This window comes from Marmota flaviventris, chromosome 9 (genome assembly GCF_047511675.1).
Source record: "Marmota flaviventris isolate mMarFla1 chromosome 9, mMarFla1.hap1, whole genome shotgun sequence".
NCBI lineage: Eukaryota > Metazoa > Chordata > Mammalia > Rodentia > Sciuridae > Marmota > Marmota flaviventris.
The window spans coordinates 17,001,795-17,020,568 of record NC_092506.1 but is presented as its reverse complement, the minus strand read 5'-3'; the positions used below and the strand labels follow the sequence as shown (position 1 = coordinate 17,020,568).

At 33.2% G+C, this 18,774-nt stretch overlaps 2 protein-coding genes across 2 annotated transcripts; both read left to right on the top strand.

Moving 5' to 3' along the window:
• The first annotated feature begins 2,209 nt into the window (after positions 1 to 2,209).
• Positions 2,210 to 3,169, top strand: LOC114093577 (olfactory receptor 1165-like). The gene has a single exon (XM_027936359.2). The coding sequence runs from the start codon at positions 2,210 to 2,212 to the stop codon at positions 3,167 to 3,169; it is 960 nt and encodes a 319-aa protein (XP_027792160.1).
• A 6,156-nt stretch (positions 3,170 to 9,325) lies between these two features.
• On the top strand, positions 9,326 to 10,303 carry LOC114093773 (olfactory receptor 1165-like). The gene has a single exon (XM_027936675.2). The coding sequence runs from the start codon at positions 9,326 to 9,328 to the stop codon at positions 10,301 to 10,303; it is 978 nt and encodes a 325-aa protein (XP_027792476.1).
• The last annotated feature ends 8,471 nt before the right edge of the window (positions 10,304 to 18,774 follow it).

The window sequence follows — 18,774 nt, the reverse complement described above, 5'->3', positions numbered from 1 at the left end:
CCTGACTCAGTTCAAACAATTAGCTGCAAACTGTATGCTTGTAGAGATATAGAAATAATAGTTTCCTGAGTTTCTTCCTCCGTGTCCTTGATCAATTTTCTTGGGATAGTGAGTCTAGTGTTAGTGCTTAACTTCAGATAAAGAAGGTTAATGTTGTCATAAGAATATTGAACATACACTCTGGGATATGTTTTAACCCTTTGAGAAAGTAAATAAATATTCAGTAAATATAAAATAAGGTTATTTAGCCAGGCAAAGTAAGAAGACTGAATAAAGTGACTTGAAATATTTGAAAGTCTATATTCTGAGAATTATCATTATTTTTCTTTGTTCCCTAGAATGAGAAATGTGTATACTGAGAAAGAACAATTCTAAACTTCAATACTAATAAAGGACATTACAAAGTACATGTTTAAATATGGAATTGACTATGATGACTAGTGCCTCAGTTTCTTGTCATGACAAGGATTCAAGAGAACTCTGAAATGTGAGCTCAGTGGCTTTATTGTGAAAATGTGTGGCAGGAATTTTGTTAATGGAGACTCAATACAAAGCTTGCAAAACAGAATTCTTAGAATTTGGTTTTATTTCCTTTTTTTTTTCTAGATATACATGACAGTAGATTGTATTTTGACATATTACACATACATAGAAGAAAATCTAACTTGTTCCAATTAGGATTCCATTATTGTGGTTATATATGACATGGAGTTACATTGTTCGTGTATTCATATGCAATAGGAAAGATAGGTCTGATTCATTCTACTGTCTTCTCTATTCCCTGCCCTTACCTTCATTATCCTTTTTTTAGTCCAATAAGCTTTTACATTTCCACTCCCTTGTCCTGGGTTAGTAATCAAATATCAGAGAAAATATTCTGCCTTTGATTTTTTGGCATTGGCCTATTGCACTTCTCCAGTTCCATCCATAATTTCATTATTCTTTAGGACTGAGTCAAATTCCATTGATTATATTTACCACATTTTCTTTATCCATCCATCTCTTGAAGGGGTTTTACATTGATTCCATAGCTTGGCTATTGTGAATTGAGGTACTAAAAAAATTGAAGTGGCTGCATCACTAGACTATGCTGATTATAAGTCCTTTGAGTGTAAACGAGGTGTGGGACAACTGGGTCAAGTGGTGGTTCCATTCCAAGTTTTCTAAGGACCTTCACATTGCATTCCAGAGTGCTTTCATGAACTTGCAGTCCCTCCAGCAATGTCTGAGTGTATGTTTTTTCCCACATCCTTGCCAACATTTTTTTTACTTTTATTCTTGATAATTGCCATTCTGAATGCAGTGAAATAACATCTTAGTGTAGATTTGATTTATCTAATTGTTAGAGATGTTAAAAATTTTTTTTCATATATTTTTTGACCATTGATAATTTATCTTCTGTGAAATGTCTAGTCTTACCCTTAGCCCATTTATTGATTAGGTTATTATTTTTTTTTTTTATGTTAAGTTTTTTGACTTCTTTGTATATCCTGGAGGAGCTTTTGTTAAAGATTTTCTCCCATTCTGTAAGCTCTCTGTTCATGTTCTTGATTGTGTCCTTTGCTGTGAAGAAGCTTCTTAATTTGATATCATCTCATTTATTGATTCGTGATTTTGATTCTTGTGCTTTAGTGTCTTATTGAAGAAATTGGTTCTTAAGCCAACATGATAGAGAGTTGGGCCTACATTTTTTTTAGTAGGTGCAGAGTGTTCCTTTTACCATTTAGATACTTGATACTTGAGTTGAGTTTTAAGCTTTTTATTATTTTGTACTTATTTGCATGTTAAAAGCATTTACTATTCCCAAGAACTTACGTGATTTGATAATATGAATAAGACAATTATCTCAATCACAGTCTGACATTACTACACGTATCCTTGTCTGTCATAAAATTGTATTTTAATGTGAAGTCTTCCATACATCAGAAATTCCATATATAGACAATTTTTATTAAATTGTGGTGTTGAACACTTCCACTTTTTTTGTTCCAGATAAGACAACTACCATCCTGAAGAACACAGCAACTTGCTCTGAAGCACCAGCCAGCAAGATTCCCAAGGGGAGCAAAAGGTCATCACTGCACACTGATCACGTTCATCCTCCTGGGCCTACATTGAGCATCACCTCAGTGCCTGCCTCTCCACCATGTCAAATTCTGCTGTTGTATTTTATTTTACTTCCTCATATTTTTCTTGTTCAAGAAGGATTATGGTACGTGAAGTCAGAAACCAGAGCTCTGTGGCCACATTCATCCTGGTGGGGTTCTCAGAATTCCCGCACCTACAGGCACCCCTCTTCCTGGTGTTCCTCAGCATCTACACTGTCACTCTGGTGGGGAACTTGGGCATAATTGTGGTCATAAGGTTAAATCCCAAGCTTCATACACCCATGTACTTTTTCCTCAGCCACCTCTCATTTCTGGATATTTGCTACTCCAGTATATTCACACCCAAGCTGTTAGAGATCTTGGTTGTGGAAGACAGAACTATCTCCTTCAATGGGTGCATGACACAGTTTTTCTTTATTTGTATGCTTGTGATTACAGAAATGTTCATGTTGGCAGTGATGGCCTATGACCGATTTGTGGCTGTGTGTAACCCCCTGCTCTACACAGTTGCCATGTCTCATAAGCTCTGTTCCCTCTTAGTGGCTGGGACTTACATGTGGGGTGGCCTGTGCTCCTTGATATTCACTTACTTTCTGCTAGTACAGTCCTATTGTAGATCTAACGTCATAAATCACTTTGCCTGTGAGTACTCGGCCATCCTCTCTTTGTCCTGCTCTGACACTTCTTTCAGTCAGATGGCATGTTTCGTCATTTCTACAGTCAACGAAGTGTGTAGCCTCCTGATCACCCTTGCCTCCTATGTCTTCATCATTGCCACTGTCAGCAGGATGCCTTCTAAGGGTGGCCTCCGCAAAGCCTTCTCCACCTGTGCCTCTCACCTGACTGCCATCAGCATCTTCCATGGGATCATCCTCCTTCTCTACTGTGTGCCCCACGACAAAAGCTCCTGGCTCCTGGTCAAAGTGGACACTGTTCTTTTCACTGTCATGATCCCCATGCTGAATCCCCTCATCTACAGCCTCAGGAACAAAGATGTAAAAGAGACAGTTAGGAGGCTAATCTACACCAAACTGCATTCTCTCCACATAAAATTCAGATAAATGTTTTTGTATATCCTAACAGTACATAATTTTTAAAAGTGTTTTTGGTGATACTTAAGTTTTAACTAAATATATAATATGTCTTCTCCACCCAATATTGAATAAGAAATGCTCTTAAATATTCTGAGTGCTTTCTAATTTTCTTGTTTCATTACAAATATCCTTCTTTTGTATATTTCTTCTGAAGAATTTCAGAAAGCGTGCTTCTGAACATTTTCACTGAATGCTACAGAAGTCCAGGATCAGGAGTTAGAAGTCCATACTTAGAACTTGCTTCCTGTTCTACAGCCGGACTCTTCTTTGTTCTTTATACTTAAGTGGTAAAAACACAAATGACAGCTTTGTATACCAGAATCATACTCAAGCCTTCAGAACCCACTGTGTTTACTCAGAAAGTTCTGTGAAGCATAACTTTCTGTTTTACTTTAACACTTTAAGTGCAATAAGAAACTTTTGTTACATATGAAAAATATTGACTGGCTTTATGAATAAGTCTTGAAAATAAGAGGTATATCTGTATGCATCACACATTTTCTGAGTATCCACACAATATGTTACAGTTCAATGAAATGTATTGAGATAATGCTGAGAGCAATGAAAATTTATGGTTACTTCTAACAATATGTGTATCCTGTTTTGAGGGACATGACATAATAGTTATGAAATTGTACCTTTGATCATCCATTCTAACAATAAACTCATCTCTTATGTAAGTGTTTATGAGTAAATTTCCTTATATACCATTCAGTTGGTTAAACAGAGGAGTCAATGTTATTTATGTACCCTGTGCTTTCCTGAACATCTGTAGGTTACATTGATTATACCTCCAAAATAGATCTATTTCTTTTTTTAAGGAAGAATTTTTTTAAAAAACATTTATTCTATTTATTCATTTGTATAGATCTATTTCTTGATTTTTATTCTCTTTGATCTATCATTGTAATACATTTGGAATATAGTGGTTAATGAAACCCTAATATGGGTATTTTTCTTACAAGAAAGTTATTAATGAGAGATTAGCTATTATGTTCTTAGAAAATTTTAAATTTGTTTATTTCCCTCTGTTGATTAGAGTTGTAATATGCATTTCTATTACATTTATAGTGAACAGCATTCTCTTTGTAAAAAACGTAGTAATTGACTCTCTGATATTGTCTTTAAAATTTTAAAACATGTTCTAAAATATTTTTTAAATGCCTAACTAGCTCTTAAGTAGATGAAGAGATGAAATATCACCAGTAACTCAAAGCCAATCAAAGCCCATTCTCCCAACCCCCAGCAATAATAAAATTATTACTGTAATCATAAATATACACTACTTCTTCTATAGGTATTAACTGTCTATCTCTTAAAACACAAATTAGCATTTGCCATTGGCAAACTTTAAGGGAACACAATCATGTAGTGTGTGTTTCATGCATCCAACTTTTATAAATTATCCATATTATGATCCAATTAATGATTTTTACAAATCATTAATTTTGGTGCATGCATTTATTATTTTAAAATTTTTGTTATTATTTAATATTTCATCAAGTGAATATTCCAGAAATTTTTGTAAGTCCATATAGATTGAAGGACATTTGGCGTGCTTCAAATTAGGAAATATATTCTGTTTTACAGCACATAAATACTCATTATAATGAAATTGCACACGTATTTACAGCTGAATATTTTAAATTTTTCCTATCAATTTACACTTTTAACAGTATTGTTCAAAAGTTAAAAAGTTATTATCTATTTTCTCATCAACACTCAGTAATATCAGTCATTATTTTTACCCATTTCTTGTAAATATTTCATTGCAGCTTTAATTTAAATATTTGTGTTTATTGAGATAAGGCACATTCTAATGTACTTATTGATATTTTTTCTAAATGTCTATGTATGATGCTTTGTCAGCATTTTGAATTATTTGTGATTTATATTATTTATAACTGAAAAATTTCACATACATTATGAAAATTATCCCTTTGTCAGCTGTGTTCCTTGAAATTTTTTTACATCATGCTTTACTTTTTATGTTACTAATATACATTGACAGAGAGCAAGTTTAAATTCTAACTTAGATAATATAATTTGTCTAATGTTTTAAATATTATTTAAAACCATATTTATCCCTTTGAAATCAAGAACATATTCTTCCCTGCAGTATTCAAGATAATTTTGTTCTACACATTCTGTATTAACATTTATTTGATAGAGTTCCTTCAAATATGCTAACATTAATGTAAATTTTTAATGATTGTCCTTTTAGAATTGCTGAAATTTTTTTTCTGACAAACAACAACATATTTCATTTATCCAAAAAATTTATCAGCAACCTCCCCCCAAAACCAACAAAAATTCATATGTACTAAAACAGAATGTGATTTTCTTTTTTGTGAATTTCAAAAGGTTCATATTTTGAATAATCAATTACAAATTGTATAAAATATGGAGTTATTGTTATAGATTGGTTGTATTTTTCTAATAACCAGAGTATCAACATGTTGAACTTTCCAATATGATTTGGTGATTTAAATTAATTATAGTTTAAATTAGAAATAAGGGATTTTCTCCAAATTGTCTTGTTTATACTTAGAGAAAACACCTGGTGAAGATTCTCTAAGGTATGATTCCCCAAGGTCAGTCAGTTTCAGGTAAAATACTCAACGCAAGGCCTGAATTTGACTTCTGGGTCTGACTCTCCTGAAGAGATTCTGTGATGCCCAGATTTGTTTTTCATAATAAGATAATTTTTATATCCTTGGTATCTTCAGTGGTATATATTTTGAATAGTATTCTCATTGCTTAATTACCAACTAAAATAATTTGTAAAACAGCTACTTTATTTGAGAAATATTTTTTTAATTATTTGCTAAATGAGACTTCAATAAATAAATCTGGATTTTATTGAATTATTTAATCTAAACACTATAGTAGGATTTGGGTGGGGGAAATTATATTAAAACATTACAATTATTTTGGTCAGAGGAACACCTTTTGAGCCTAGTGACCGTCGTGTGTATATCCATCAACTGAGAATAAGAATACCAGGTATTGAACTCTCTTTCCTACACCTTTAAGACCTTGGCATGATCTTGTTTTAAACTTCATCTGTGTTCTTTAATAATGTTTAATAACTCTGGCAGATGTTAATGTTATGAAAATTATCCATTCTCAATTTTTAAAAATCTTTAAGAGGGAGATTTTAAATAAATTCTAACACTGTAAAGAGATACAATGTGCCTTGTATATAATTTTTACTTTGAAGTCACATGGGTGAGTGAAATCTGGTGTAAAATCCCTATTTATCACAGAAGTTTTCTGGAAGAGTGTACCTAGAATCTGGTAGTAGGAGGTAATAGTTCTTAGAATTTGAGGGGAAATCTGTTGTCCTATTTGGAAGTGATATTTTGATGAATGTATTGAAGGATAAAATAATATATGCATGAGAGATTGAAAATGCTGAATGAACAGAAGAAACAGCAGTAGCCTATAGGGATGAAGGTACATTAGAGATTATAGGTCATCACACAGAAGTCCATAGATTACAGGTATGTTGTGAAAAGTTCATTTTGTAAATGTATAAGAATTTGAGCACCACAATAATGTAAGACTTAAATTCAGTTGTGCAGGGTAGGAGTAAACTGGTCACCTGAGGATCCCCTGTTACCTAGCTGATTATAAGTGGAATAAGCATTAAGTTGAGAGCACAGTTTAAGATCTTTCATTTGGCTCTAAGTTGTTTTGCTGCTCAGCCTGAAGTCAAGATGAAAAGAGAGCCTGAGGGAGCCAGAGAAAGACAGGGAAGAGGGAATACAAAGAAAATAATGATTAGACCTTGTATCAGGTCAACCTAAGTGGAAATTCTGCCTTAGATGCCTGTTCATATGCAGGACTGAAGTTGTTAGTTCTCTCTAAAACTCTTCTCCTTAAATATGCAAATAGAATAGTCTCATGTGCATTAAAGTATTATTATTATTATTATTATTATTATTATTATTATTATTATTATTGTCACGGGTACATGTACCTGATATCACTATGTATATGGGGCATCTCTAATTGGAAAATAATGTAAAAACATCATCCAGGTCTATGTTCCACATTTAGGGAATGTGCCCAGAACTTAGTTTATTGTTTTCTTTGGTTTGTGACATTATTTTTATTAATTGAATAAGAGACTAATATTCTCAAGGTTTGAGAGCCTGGAATAAATTTGTATGTAAAACTAAAGGTGTACTTAGAATGAAATCAACAAAGAACACTGCTTTTACTATCTCTGCCAAAATTTTTCTACTTCTTGTTCCCTATTGGCCCATATCTAGCTTTCCAAAACAATATCTGGCTCTGCGTTCTAGGATTTTTCTTTATTCGTTAAAAATTACTAGTAAATTTAAAAAGACAACTTTATAAAGAATAGAAAAAAGAAACTGAGTCCTAGGTGGATTCCCTACAATATAGAACACAGTCCTGGATGTTTTAACATCAATTTCTAAATTAAGATATCCCATATACTTAATTATATCATGTAAATGAAGCAGTTACAGTAATAATGATGATGATAATCTAATGCCTGTAGGATCATTGTATTTTTATAGATAAGAGAAGAGGTGCAGAGAGCATGAATAGCTTCTCAGAGCCACATACAAACAGGCCGCTGAGGCAGAATTTCCACAGGGTATTCTGATCTGAAGTCTAAGATTTTTACAAAGTTTGTACATATTTTCAAGAAAAAATGTAAATGATCTATTAATAAGGCTTGTCCAATCAGCAAAATGATTCCTAGTATTTATAGCACTGGTAATCTGACAGAAAGATGTCAAGATGATATGGCCAATTAAAGGAAGCATTATTGAAGAAAGGGGAAATAATTCAGGTAGATGTGAAGATTCAGACAGTGTTTAACACACAAGGGGAATAAATATATAAAAGTGGTGTGTTTGTGCTGTATTTGCCCCTTTGCAGACAATGCAAGAAACCAGCTTAGGGTTTTCTGACAACTAAACATTATCTATTGTGTGATGTAAACTTTAATACACAGAGGGGAAAAATATTGCTGAAGACGTGAAAACAGAAGGATCCTTGTGTTTCCTTCTACCCTGAAGTAGGTCCCAACCTTGTTTCGCAGACCTCATCTGTTTGACTTCCTTAATTATATCACACCCATAAAAGTAAAACTCAAGTTTTACATCATGTTTTGATTACATAGATTGGTCTAAAAGTCTAGGATTTCTGGTAGAAATAATGTATATCTCAGCCTTCCAAATTTGCAAGAATTCCAAAAATAAAGCATATCATTTCTATATTTGAAAAGAACCATTTGTTCAATCACATGAACAATACAGAAAGTTAAAAATGAAACAACACAATGACTCCATGACCTGGACATGGGTGCACTGTTTGTAAGGTGAATTAGCTGTGGTAAATTATGTAGAAAGTCATGATTTTGTATAATTGTAAAAATGTCTGTAAAGTGTCGCTTAATACAGATCAATATTGCCTCAGATTTCATGTGTGAAAATGTTAGAATTATTTATGCTTGTGAACCAAACTCTGATATACACTTCAATCCTTACTAAATGCATTTATATCATAGTATTTTACACCCAACATCAAAAGTTGCTTTTTGTTAGTTGGAATTTCTTCCTTTGTATACATTTTCTTGTTTGTATGTTATGTATACAATTTATATGTTTTTTTTGTTACTGCACATGATATTTTTCAAATTTTTCAAGTTTTCAAAATTAAAGAATGCTCAACATTTTTCCTTAGATGTAAAATAATTTAGATTATATAGCTTTTACAGATGCTCAAAGGGTAGGGTAGCAACATCACTGAGAAACTGAATGTCAATGATTTCAGAGAAGACAAATCAAGGTTTCAGATGACCAAAGGGGATTCTATGCAACTTTGACTATCGGGTATTTCTAGAATAGTAACACTAAAATATCCATACTGAACTTCTCAGTACCAATTAAGTTGCAGGAATGCATATCTGCCTGACTGGATTATAAACAAGGAATACCTGGTGAAACACGTTCCTAGGATCCCTATTGGCAGGCACGGTTGAGCCATCTCTGTGGTAGAATGTCTCGCTGCCATGAATTAAGATATGTTCCTTTGCTTTCCTTTCACAACACCTTCTCTCTGCTCTTTCAGCTTCTTGGGATGAACTCTCGGATTTCCTCCAACAGGAGCCAAATGCAGCATGAGGGGAACCAGAGTACAGTCTTCACTTTCATCTTCCTGGGCTTCTCAGAATATCCAAAGCTCCAGGTGCCCTTGTTCCTGATATTCTTGACTATCTACACCATTTCTGTGCTGGAAAACCTAGGTATGATACTGATCATCAGGATTAACCCCAAACTCCACACTCCCATGTACTTTTTCCTCAGCCATTTATCCTTTGTTGATTTTTGCTACACCACCACAATTACACCCAAACTTTTACATTTCTTGGTTGTGGAGGACAGAAGTATGTCCTTCAAAGGATGCATAACACAGTTTTTCTTTGGCTGCACATGTGTCATCACACAAACGTTTATTTTGGCAGTGATGGCCTATGACCGGTTTGTGGCTGTTTGTAACCCCCTGCTCTACACAGTTGCTATGTCTCGAAAGCTCTGTGCTCTGCTGGTGGCTGGAAGTTACATATGGGGTGGAATCTGTTCCTCCACACTCACATATTTTCTTTTGGCCCTATCTTACTGTGGATCTGGAATCATCAATCACTTTTGCTGTGAGTACTCCGCCATCATCTCTGCATCCTGCTCTGATTCCTCCCTCAGCCAGTTGGCATGTTTAGTCATCTGTATGTTCAATGAGATTTGTAGCCTGCTGATCATCCTCACCTCCTATGTTGTCATAGTCATTACGGTCATCAAGATCCCTGCAAAGGGTGGCCTCAGAAAAGCTTTCTCCACCTGTGGCTCCCACCTGGCTGCTATCTGCTTCTGCCACGGGGTCATCCTCCTTCTCTACTGTGTGCTAAAATCTAAAAGCTCCTTGCTCCTTGTCAAATTTGCCACTGTGTTTTACAGCATGGTCATCCCTATGCTAAATCCTCTCATCTACAGCCTAAGAAATAAAGATGTCAAGGAGACCTTGAGCAAGTTAATGCACTTAAAAGTGCTTTCTCACTCGTGATAGTGACACACACCCCCCACACACATTTCCCTGCTAACCTCAATATAATGTGGATTAAACATTGCATTGATTTTAATTGTTTCTTCAAATAATGGTATGCAATTGTTTAGAGAACTTGTGAGATAATTTAAATATATCTGATTGTTAAATCAAGTTATACTTTGATAACCACTGTGAGCAAAGGGGAATAATGAGAAAGGAAATTCTGTTTTATTTTGCCTCAACTAGAATGTAGTAGGTTAAACAATGGTCTTCTATGAGGTCCATAGTCTATATTTTAGAGCTTAATTATGTTTCTTTTTATTTCATCCTTCCCTTCCTCTTCATTTTATTCTCCTCCCAATCCTTCATTTCCTTTTTTTAGTGTTCTCTTATTCTGTCTCCCAATGTGGCAACCTTATACAAAGAGCTTTATTAATAATAATTCTCTGTTTATTCCTCCAACCAAGTGAAGAAAGAACATGAGCAACACTATTTGATTTCCACGTAAGCACTTTCCCACTCCCTCTGCCTGCTCTGCCTGAAGATCGTGGAATTCATAACTTTTTTCTTCCCAGCTCCAATCTCTATGTATAGGTTTTGAATGTTAACATTTTACTTTTTTTCTGCATTTGAAATGCATTTAAACTATACATTCCATTTTATCTGGTGTCTTTTTGAGGAATTTTTCATAAATTGTAACTACGCTTCATTTTTTAACTGAATTGTGTTTCATCAAATGAATTTACCAGAATTAGTTTATTTGTACTACTGTTTATTTTGGTCTGGCATTGTTTTCTTTTCGATCTCTTAATGAAAGTGTTTCCATGAACATTGTTCTGAGGGTCTTCTGTTGATATCTGTTAGTCTAATTGAGTTATTTACAAATTGTTAGAAAAAATTTTTGTAGAAGGGAAAAAAATCATCTCCTTCACAGATGCATTAAGCAATTCTTTGTGTGCATTCTCTGGGGGACAGATATATTCAGATCAGCAATGATGTGTCAGGAGTGGTTTGTGGCAGTTTCTCACCATCCTTTCCATACAGTTGCAATGACCCAAAGCTCTGACCTTTCTAATAACTGTGACATGCTCTAGGGCTATCATCACTTCCTTTATATCCCTGTACTTTTGATTGGCTTTGTCTTTTGTGTGGCTATGTTGACATACAACTTTGTGAGCATGGTGCTCTTGATGTTTCTCTTGCTCTGTCCCCTACATAATTTAGAAGAGCACTTATGCCTCTAATTTTCTAATGAAATATGGAAGCTTTTGATTACTGTCTGTCCCATGTTTCATTTTGATCATGAAAATGTCTTCAACTGGGGGAGCTACAAATCCTACTGCACATGAATTTCTATCTCACTGCCACTGCTATGTTGTTGGCATGGTCCTTTTCCTTTGCTGTGTTCTTACTTCTAAAATGCAATGGCTTATTGCCAAAGTGACCTGTCTATCAAAGAGTGGCCATACCCATGCTCTTCCCACCTTCGATAGTCTTGGGAGCAAGGTATGAAGAAGACATCAGGAAGATTACCAAAACCCAATTGTTACATCCAAACATGTTAGAGATACTAATTATTTCTGAGATTATTGGTGCAGTTGTTCAACAACAAATCAGCATATGAAACTATGGTTAATCTCCAAGAAGTATCCCAGTGTCTGTTGGCTCTATTCTTTAGTACTTTCAATAGCAAAAATTATCTTGCTTCAAATATCAGAAGACTTAAATCAAATCTTTGATTTAGATGTTATAACAAAGGTTTCTATTTTACTGTTTTTTACCATGTCATTTTCAGGCCAATATTAAGTTCAATTTAAATCTTGTGAAACATTAGTTTTTGCGGGTTATTCTCAAAAATTATAATTTGTATAAGAATTTACCACATAGTATAAAACTAGTATTTTAAGAGCTGCTTATCATAAAACATGAAACCTCTAAAATTATTTAATCTTTAGTTCTTAGCATTGAACATTTGGGAGACAAACAAAAATAAAAATCACATCTATCTTTAAAATGTCAGATTTTGAAGGAGTCGAATTTTATTTGGAATTTTATGTATTTATTTTTTGTTTTGTTTTGTTTTGTTTTTAGCTAAACATGACAGTAGAGTTTATTTTGACATATTTATACAATCAATGAGTTTATCTTATTCTAAATAGGTAGGATCCCAGTACTGTGGATGTACACAATGTTGAGATTCACTGTGGTGTATTTATATATGAACATAGGGAAGTTATTTCAAATTCATTCCATTGTATCCCCCCTCTCTTCCTTTCACTCCTCTTTGTCTAATGCACTTAACTTCTATTCTCTCTACCATCCTGCTGTCAGAGAGGACATTCGACCTTTGGTATTTGGGGAATGGCTTATTTCATTTAGCATGATAGTCTCCAGATACATCCATTTATCAGCAATTGACATAAAGTCTTTCTTTTTTGGATAGTAATATTCAATTGTGTATATATACATCACATTTTATTTATGCATTCATTTATTGAAGAGCACCTTCTTTGGTTCCATAGCTTAACTATTGTGAATTGAGCTGCTATAAACATTGATGTGGCTGTGTCACTGTAGTATGCTGATTTTAACTTCTTGATATATATATATATATATGGGAATGGTATAACTCGATCAGATGGTGGTTTTATTCCTGGTTTTTTGATTTCCAGAGGGGTTAAACCAATTTGCAGTGCCACCAGAAATATATGAGTGTTCCCTTTTCCCCATATCCTCACCAATATTTATTGTTCCTTGTATTCTTGATAATTGCCATTCTGATTGGCACTGTAAATCATGTTTTCTCTCTATGTGCTAGCACAAGAAAATGTAAAATGTTTTATAAATGTACATTCATGACATAATTTTGCCATTCATGTTAACATAGTTGTTCATCAATTATTCATTATTTTTAAAACATTGACTAGAATGATTTTAGATTCATTTTCATTTGTGAAAAAAAATGTAGAGATCTCAATTATTTTATATCCCATCTATCCCATGATCTTTCAGTGAAACAAGAATGCTGATGTAACATCCAAATATTATTCAGTCATCAGCTATTTTTAGATGAAAAAAATGTAATATGTAGCAGTTAATGAGTATGAACAAATAACATGGATAAGTAAAAAAATAAAGTAGGGAGAAAGTCATCTCCCTTTTATGGAAATAGAAAGTTATATGTCATCAGTCAGGAGTACTGTTAGGAGTGAGGAATTTGGCTCAAAATTTCCAAATTGATGAAAATTAGTACAACCTTGAACACATTCTTGCTTCTTAGTGCCATATAACTTTACTGTGGATAAAATATAACCCATGAATGTAGCTTGATTTCTTGAAGCTTTCATATATACAATGGTTCACTTGATTGCCTTCACTTAATGGCCTAATGAGATTAAATATAAAAACTCAACTTGTCATTGTGTCTTGTCCACCATGTACCAGTGGAGAATAGGGAACATACCCATTTGTCATAGGTTCACTCTAACCTATTAGGAGATACTTGTTTTCCCCAAGATTTCCTTTTTCTACCAAAGAAAACTTGAAAAATTCTTACTATAACACTAGCCCAAGAAACATGTCTTATAAAACTTACCATTTACATATGTTCAACACTTATTAAGTATTGCAATATTTTTAAAAAATCACTTCAATTTTTAAATTGTCAATCATTGATTATAGTTTACTTGCCAGTCTATTATCCTAGAAAATGTATAGGTGAGTGTACATAGTTTAATAAAGATCTCTGAAATTTTTTCTTATAATTGTGTATAATTTTACATATTTTAAAAATAGTGTCATTTTTCAAAACACATGTATTTAACACAGTGATCAGATCCATGCATTTAAAGTATTTGCCACATTCAACAGTTATATAACATTTATCTGTGCATTGATATGTATTTTATCTGTAAGATATCATGTCTTCTGACAATGATACATTTATCTACTTATATAATCTTCTCCTTATCATTTGTTTAAAGGTATACCTGTATTGTCAACTATATATTTTAAAATTCATAGCATAATAATTGATCAAATATGAAAAAATGACGATAATACCTGATTATAATTTCAAAATTATTTGGTGTTTCATTAGAAGGTATACTGTTTCTGTAATTGTCATGTGAATATTCTTTATCAAAATGAGGCACTTCTTATTTTGTTTTGACTGAAGAAATTTCCACATGGATTGATATTACATTTTAAAAGTAGAGTTTCTGAAAATATTTATATGATCATATGTCTTTACATTTTAAATTTATTTGGGTTTAGGGTTGTTTAACATTAATTGATTGCTAATTATTGCTGTCATGAAAATTTTATTAAAAATCCAAGAAGGCATGGATCACGTGGTCTTGAGACTGAGTGTCCTGGATTTATGATCCAAGTCTGCTTTCATATTTTCCTCTATTACAGTCCTTTTCACTGAGGGCAAATTGGCACTTTAAACAAATGAGATATTTTCTTTCCTTTGAAAACTGTTTTCTATTGTTCTAATCTTTTTTGTCAGTAAGACTGGGTACATTGAATTTTCTTATAATTTGAGCCTTGCTTCTTGGATCATATTCCTTCTTAAAAAGTATTTTTGAGTAACCTATTATTTATTTTTTTCTTCTTTTTTTCCTATATTTGTTGTGGAAATGAAAATGACAATGGTAGAACCAAGTCCATTCTCTCGTTTGTTGCAGGGGCTCTACCACTTATCTACACTGGAGTTTTCATTTTTCATTTTGAGACAGCATCTCCCTAAATTGCCAACCTTGAATCCAACATGCAATCCTCACATCTCTGAATCCAGGGTTGGTTATTCAGATGGGAGCAACCTCACTTAGCAACATCTTTATTTTAAACAAATTTTGCCTTTGATTATGCAGGATCTCATTGAGATATTTCTATATTTTAAGCCAACCAGAGGACATGTAATCCACAGTTAACAGCTGTACTTCCTATCTGCTTATATGATAAAAATTCTACTTCTTTATTGATACAGACAGTGACTGGGTTTCTGAATCTAAAAGCAGTCTCATAGTTTATAAAAATGGTGTATTAAAATCATAAAGAAACCACATATTGGATGATGAACAGAAGTTAACACCATATGCCCAGATTACCTAACCAAAAACCTGCATATCATTCTGGAAAAAAGTGTGCCATTGAAACTTTTTTATATAAGCAAAATTTCAAACATGTAACTTGTACAATTGCTGTTGGGCCCACATAGATTCTAGCTACATTTATCGTTTTAATTTTGCTTTATAGACAATAGCAAACAAATTTTTAAATAGATAGAAAAGGAAAAATTAAAAAGCAGTTGTTTCTAAGGATCAGATTTAAAGTAATGCTTTAAAACTTTAAAAGTATTCTCATTGATATAATCTTTTCCATGGCTTCAGTTCACATACCAGACCAAATGTGTTGGTTTTGGTCAGGCATTCAAGCATCTGAACCAAATATTTCATATTTGTTAGCCATAGTTTTTAAAAAATTCTTACTTATAAAGGCAAACATTTGATGCTTAATTTTAGAATACCCATTCGGGATGATCCAAATTACTTGTAGCAGATAATTCAATTTGTGTAATTAATATTTTTACATCTTATTTCCAAATGCTTATACGTAAGTGCACTTCTCAAAATTTTATGGTCAGCACCCAGTCTCATGGTTTTAACGGGTCAATCTTTGGAACCACTGTTTTTTTTTTTTTTTTTTTTTTAACTACTTTTTATTCTAGGAAATGTGTGTGCATTACATTAGCTATATTTGAAATATCAACGCTAAAACTTTAGGGGTATGGTAAGAAAGAGAAGGAGCTGCAGATCTGCAGCACAATCTTGACACCAAACAGATCTCAATTCTCTGATTCTCTAGTGAAGGCATAATCAGGATCATATTGGGTCTATAAAGTGGTGTATAAAAAAGAGGTATAATATAGTGTTTAGTATGTTTCCCTGTAAATAAAGTACAAATATTCAACAAAGAGAGGAGGAACAACACATGAACTGTTACTGTATTGAGATTAAAAGAGAAAATATGGCTATGTTTTATTGCTGTTTTTTCCCTTTAGTTTTTAGAATTACAATCTATATATAGAGAGAGGTAAGTTGCTTTATTTAATGTGAATATCAACATATAACTGATTTACAGAACTTACGTTCTAACTAATAGAAGAGGAAAATATCTCTAATTATTTTGCATGTAGTTCATGACAACAAACTGGTCAGGATTCTCCAGGGTCTGGGTCCCCAACGTTGAGCAGTTAGATACAAAACAAGCAATTTGAGCATGGAAAACAAATCCAATGTCTGTTTCTTCACCAAAGGAATTTCTATGCTCCTTTAAAAATGTTTAACAGCTGGGTAAAAATCATGAGTTGGATTCTTAATTGAAGGCTATTTTGCAAGAGTCACTCATTGCCTTTAAAGGAATGAAAAATTTATAGAAACATTGTAATTTAGAGGGGGATTGTGCATCAGCTCATTAACATTTGCAAGAAAGCCAGCAATTTAAAATTGTACATTAAGAAAATCTGGGTTTTGGTGAGTTGCTTCAGCATTGGGCATCTTTTTTTTTTCTTTTTTTATGGGTTATATTAAAATCCAGAAAAAAATTGTGGTTAAAAAAAAATCTATGTGTATTGAGGGAGAAAAATGTCTACAAAGTTCACCTATAAAAAGTGTCAAACTCTTCTCTCATTGTTCCTAACATCATTTTACTGAGAATAAAACTATGTTCTTTAATGTATGCGATACATGAGAGGTTTTTAATTGTAAGCTTTGTCCTCATTGCATTAATGAATTCAGAAAAAATACCATACACAAACATGAATATGCAGATAAAAATAGTAAAATATGTCAAGTATTTAATGAATGGTGTAATAACATAAGTGCAGAATAAAAACTAGTGATATTTGGATAACACTTAAGTTGAGACAGAAGAAACAATGAGGTTTGGATAACCAGAAAAGTTTTCTTGGGAGAGCTACTTAGGGATCTTGTCATTGCAGGACGACATACTCTTAAATACTAGGGGAAAATTGGGGGCCATTTCAGACAGTTACAGGAAACAATTATTTTTATAGAGTAAAATTTTAAAACAATAATATTATTTGAGCATTATGTTTAGTGACAAAGTAATGCATTTAATACCTCCTGAGGATATTATAGAGACCCACATAGAACATTGTTGATTTCATGCTTTTGAGATGAACTGCTGTCAATCACAACTATGCTGTTGTATTCAAGTGAAAGGATATCTAGGTTGAATTTTGATGGCTTGCAAGGACTTCATAAATGACAGATGATCACACTAGAAGTAAAGAAGAAGAAATACTTTCAAATTTCTTTGCTTTTCACTTTTTCCTGACTGCCTTTACTGTAGCCACGACATGAGGTCATGAGTAGAAAGCACTGGACACTGATTGGAAACTGAGAAACAAAGATTATACACGACTGGATTGAGTAATGATTGGACCTTGGAGGCCTAGACTGGACAGTAAGTCATTTACAACTAAAAACTATAGAATGTAAATTCTCAAGACCCTTTATTTTTTCTTATCTAATGTCCAAGACATAAGTGTGGTTAATATACATGTAGTTATTATATATGATCCCAGAAGTCCTGAAAGTATTTAGCTTAATTAGTTGCAAGGAACACCCTAACTCCTTTCATAAAGTAACCACCAAAATGACAGTTTAGCAATGATGGTGCCCTCTGAGCATTTTTATGTACCTGATATAACCAAATAAATACATAACACACACCTTGCACTCAAAATAATTGTCAGTTGACAACCTTTATGTTGTCTGGAATCCTTTATGCCCCTGTACTTATTAAACTAAATCATATACTTTATACAATGAAGGTATTCCCCAAGAGTAGAGATGACACAACATTTTGAAAAGGTTTCATACTTTTTGAAAGTCATATTAAGGTATGGAGCCCCAGAATGGTCACAGATGATCAGTAAGAATAAGGGAAACTGAAATTATAGTGAAGGATTCTGGGTAGACAGAGAGTAATTAATTAAGGCAAGAAGGATCTCAAGGGTCTGTCCAGGTACCATGAAAGACCATGCAGGCAGCAATAGGAGACCAGAGGAGATTCACAAGACATAAAATGTAACAATAATGCAGAATCCTCAAATTTGACCTCAAAATTCAAAATGTGTAAGCTTGGGGTTCATAATTTACCAGTAACTCATGAAATGATGCTGCTGTAGTGAATTGTGCTTGTTTCACATAGTTAAGCACAAGTAGTTTAAAGTTGTTTGGTAAGTAGAAAATAACAGCAGTTTCCTGACTTCAATCCTTCCAGGCTTCCATAGAATTACCTGGGCTTCTGGATCTAATTGTTTATGCTGGCAACTGTTCAGGAAGGTTAATGGTGCACCAAGATTATTGAGTGGAATTTATGAACAATTTGTATTAATCATTGTGAGAGATAAATTAAATAAAAGTATAAACAATGTAAAGTTTTACTGTTGAAAA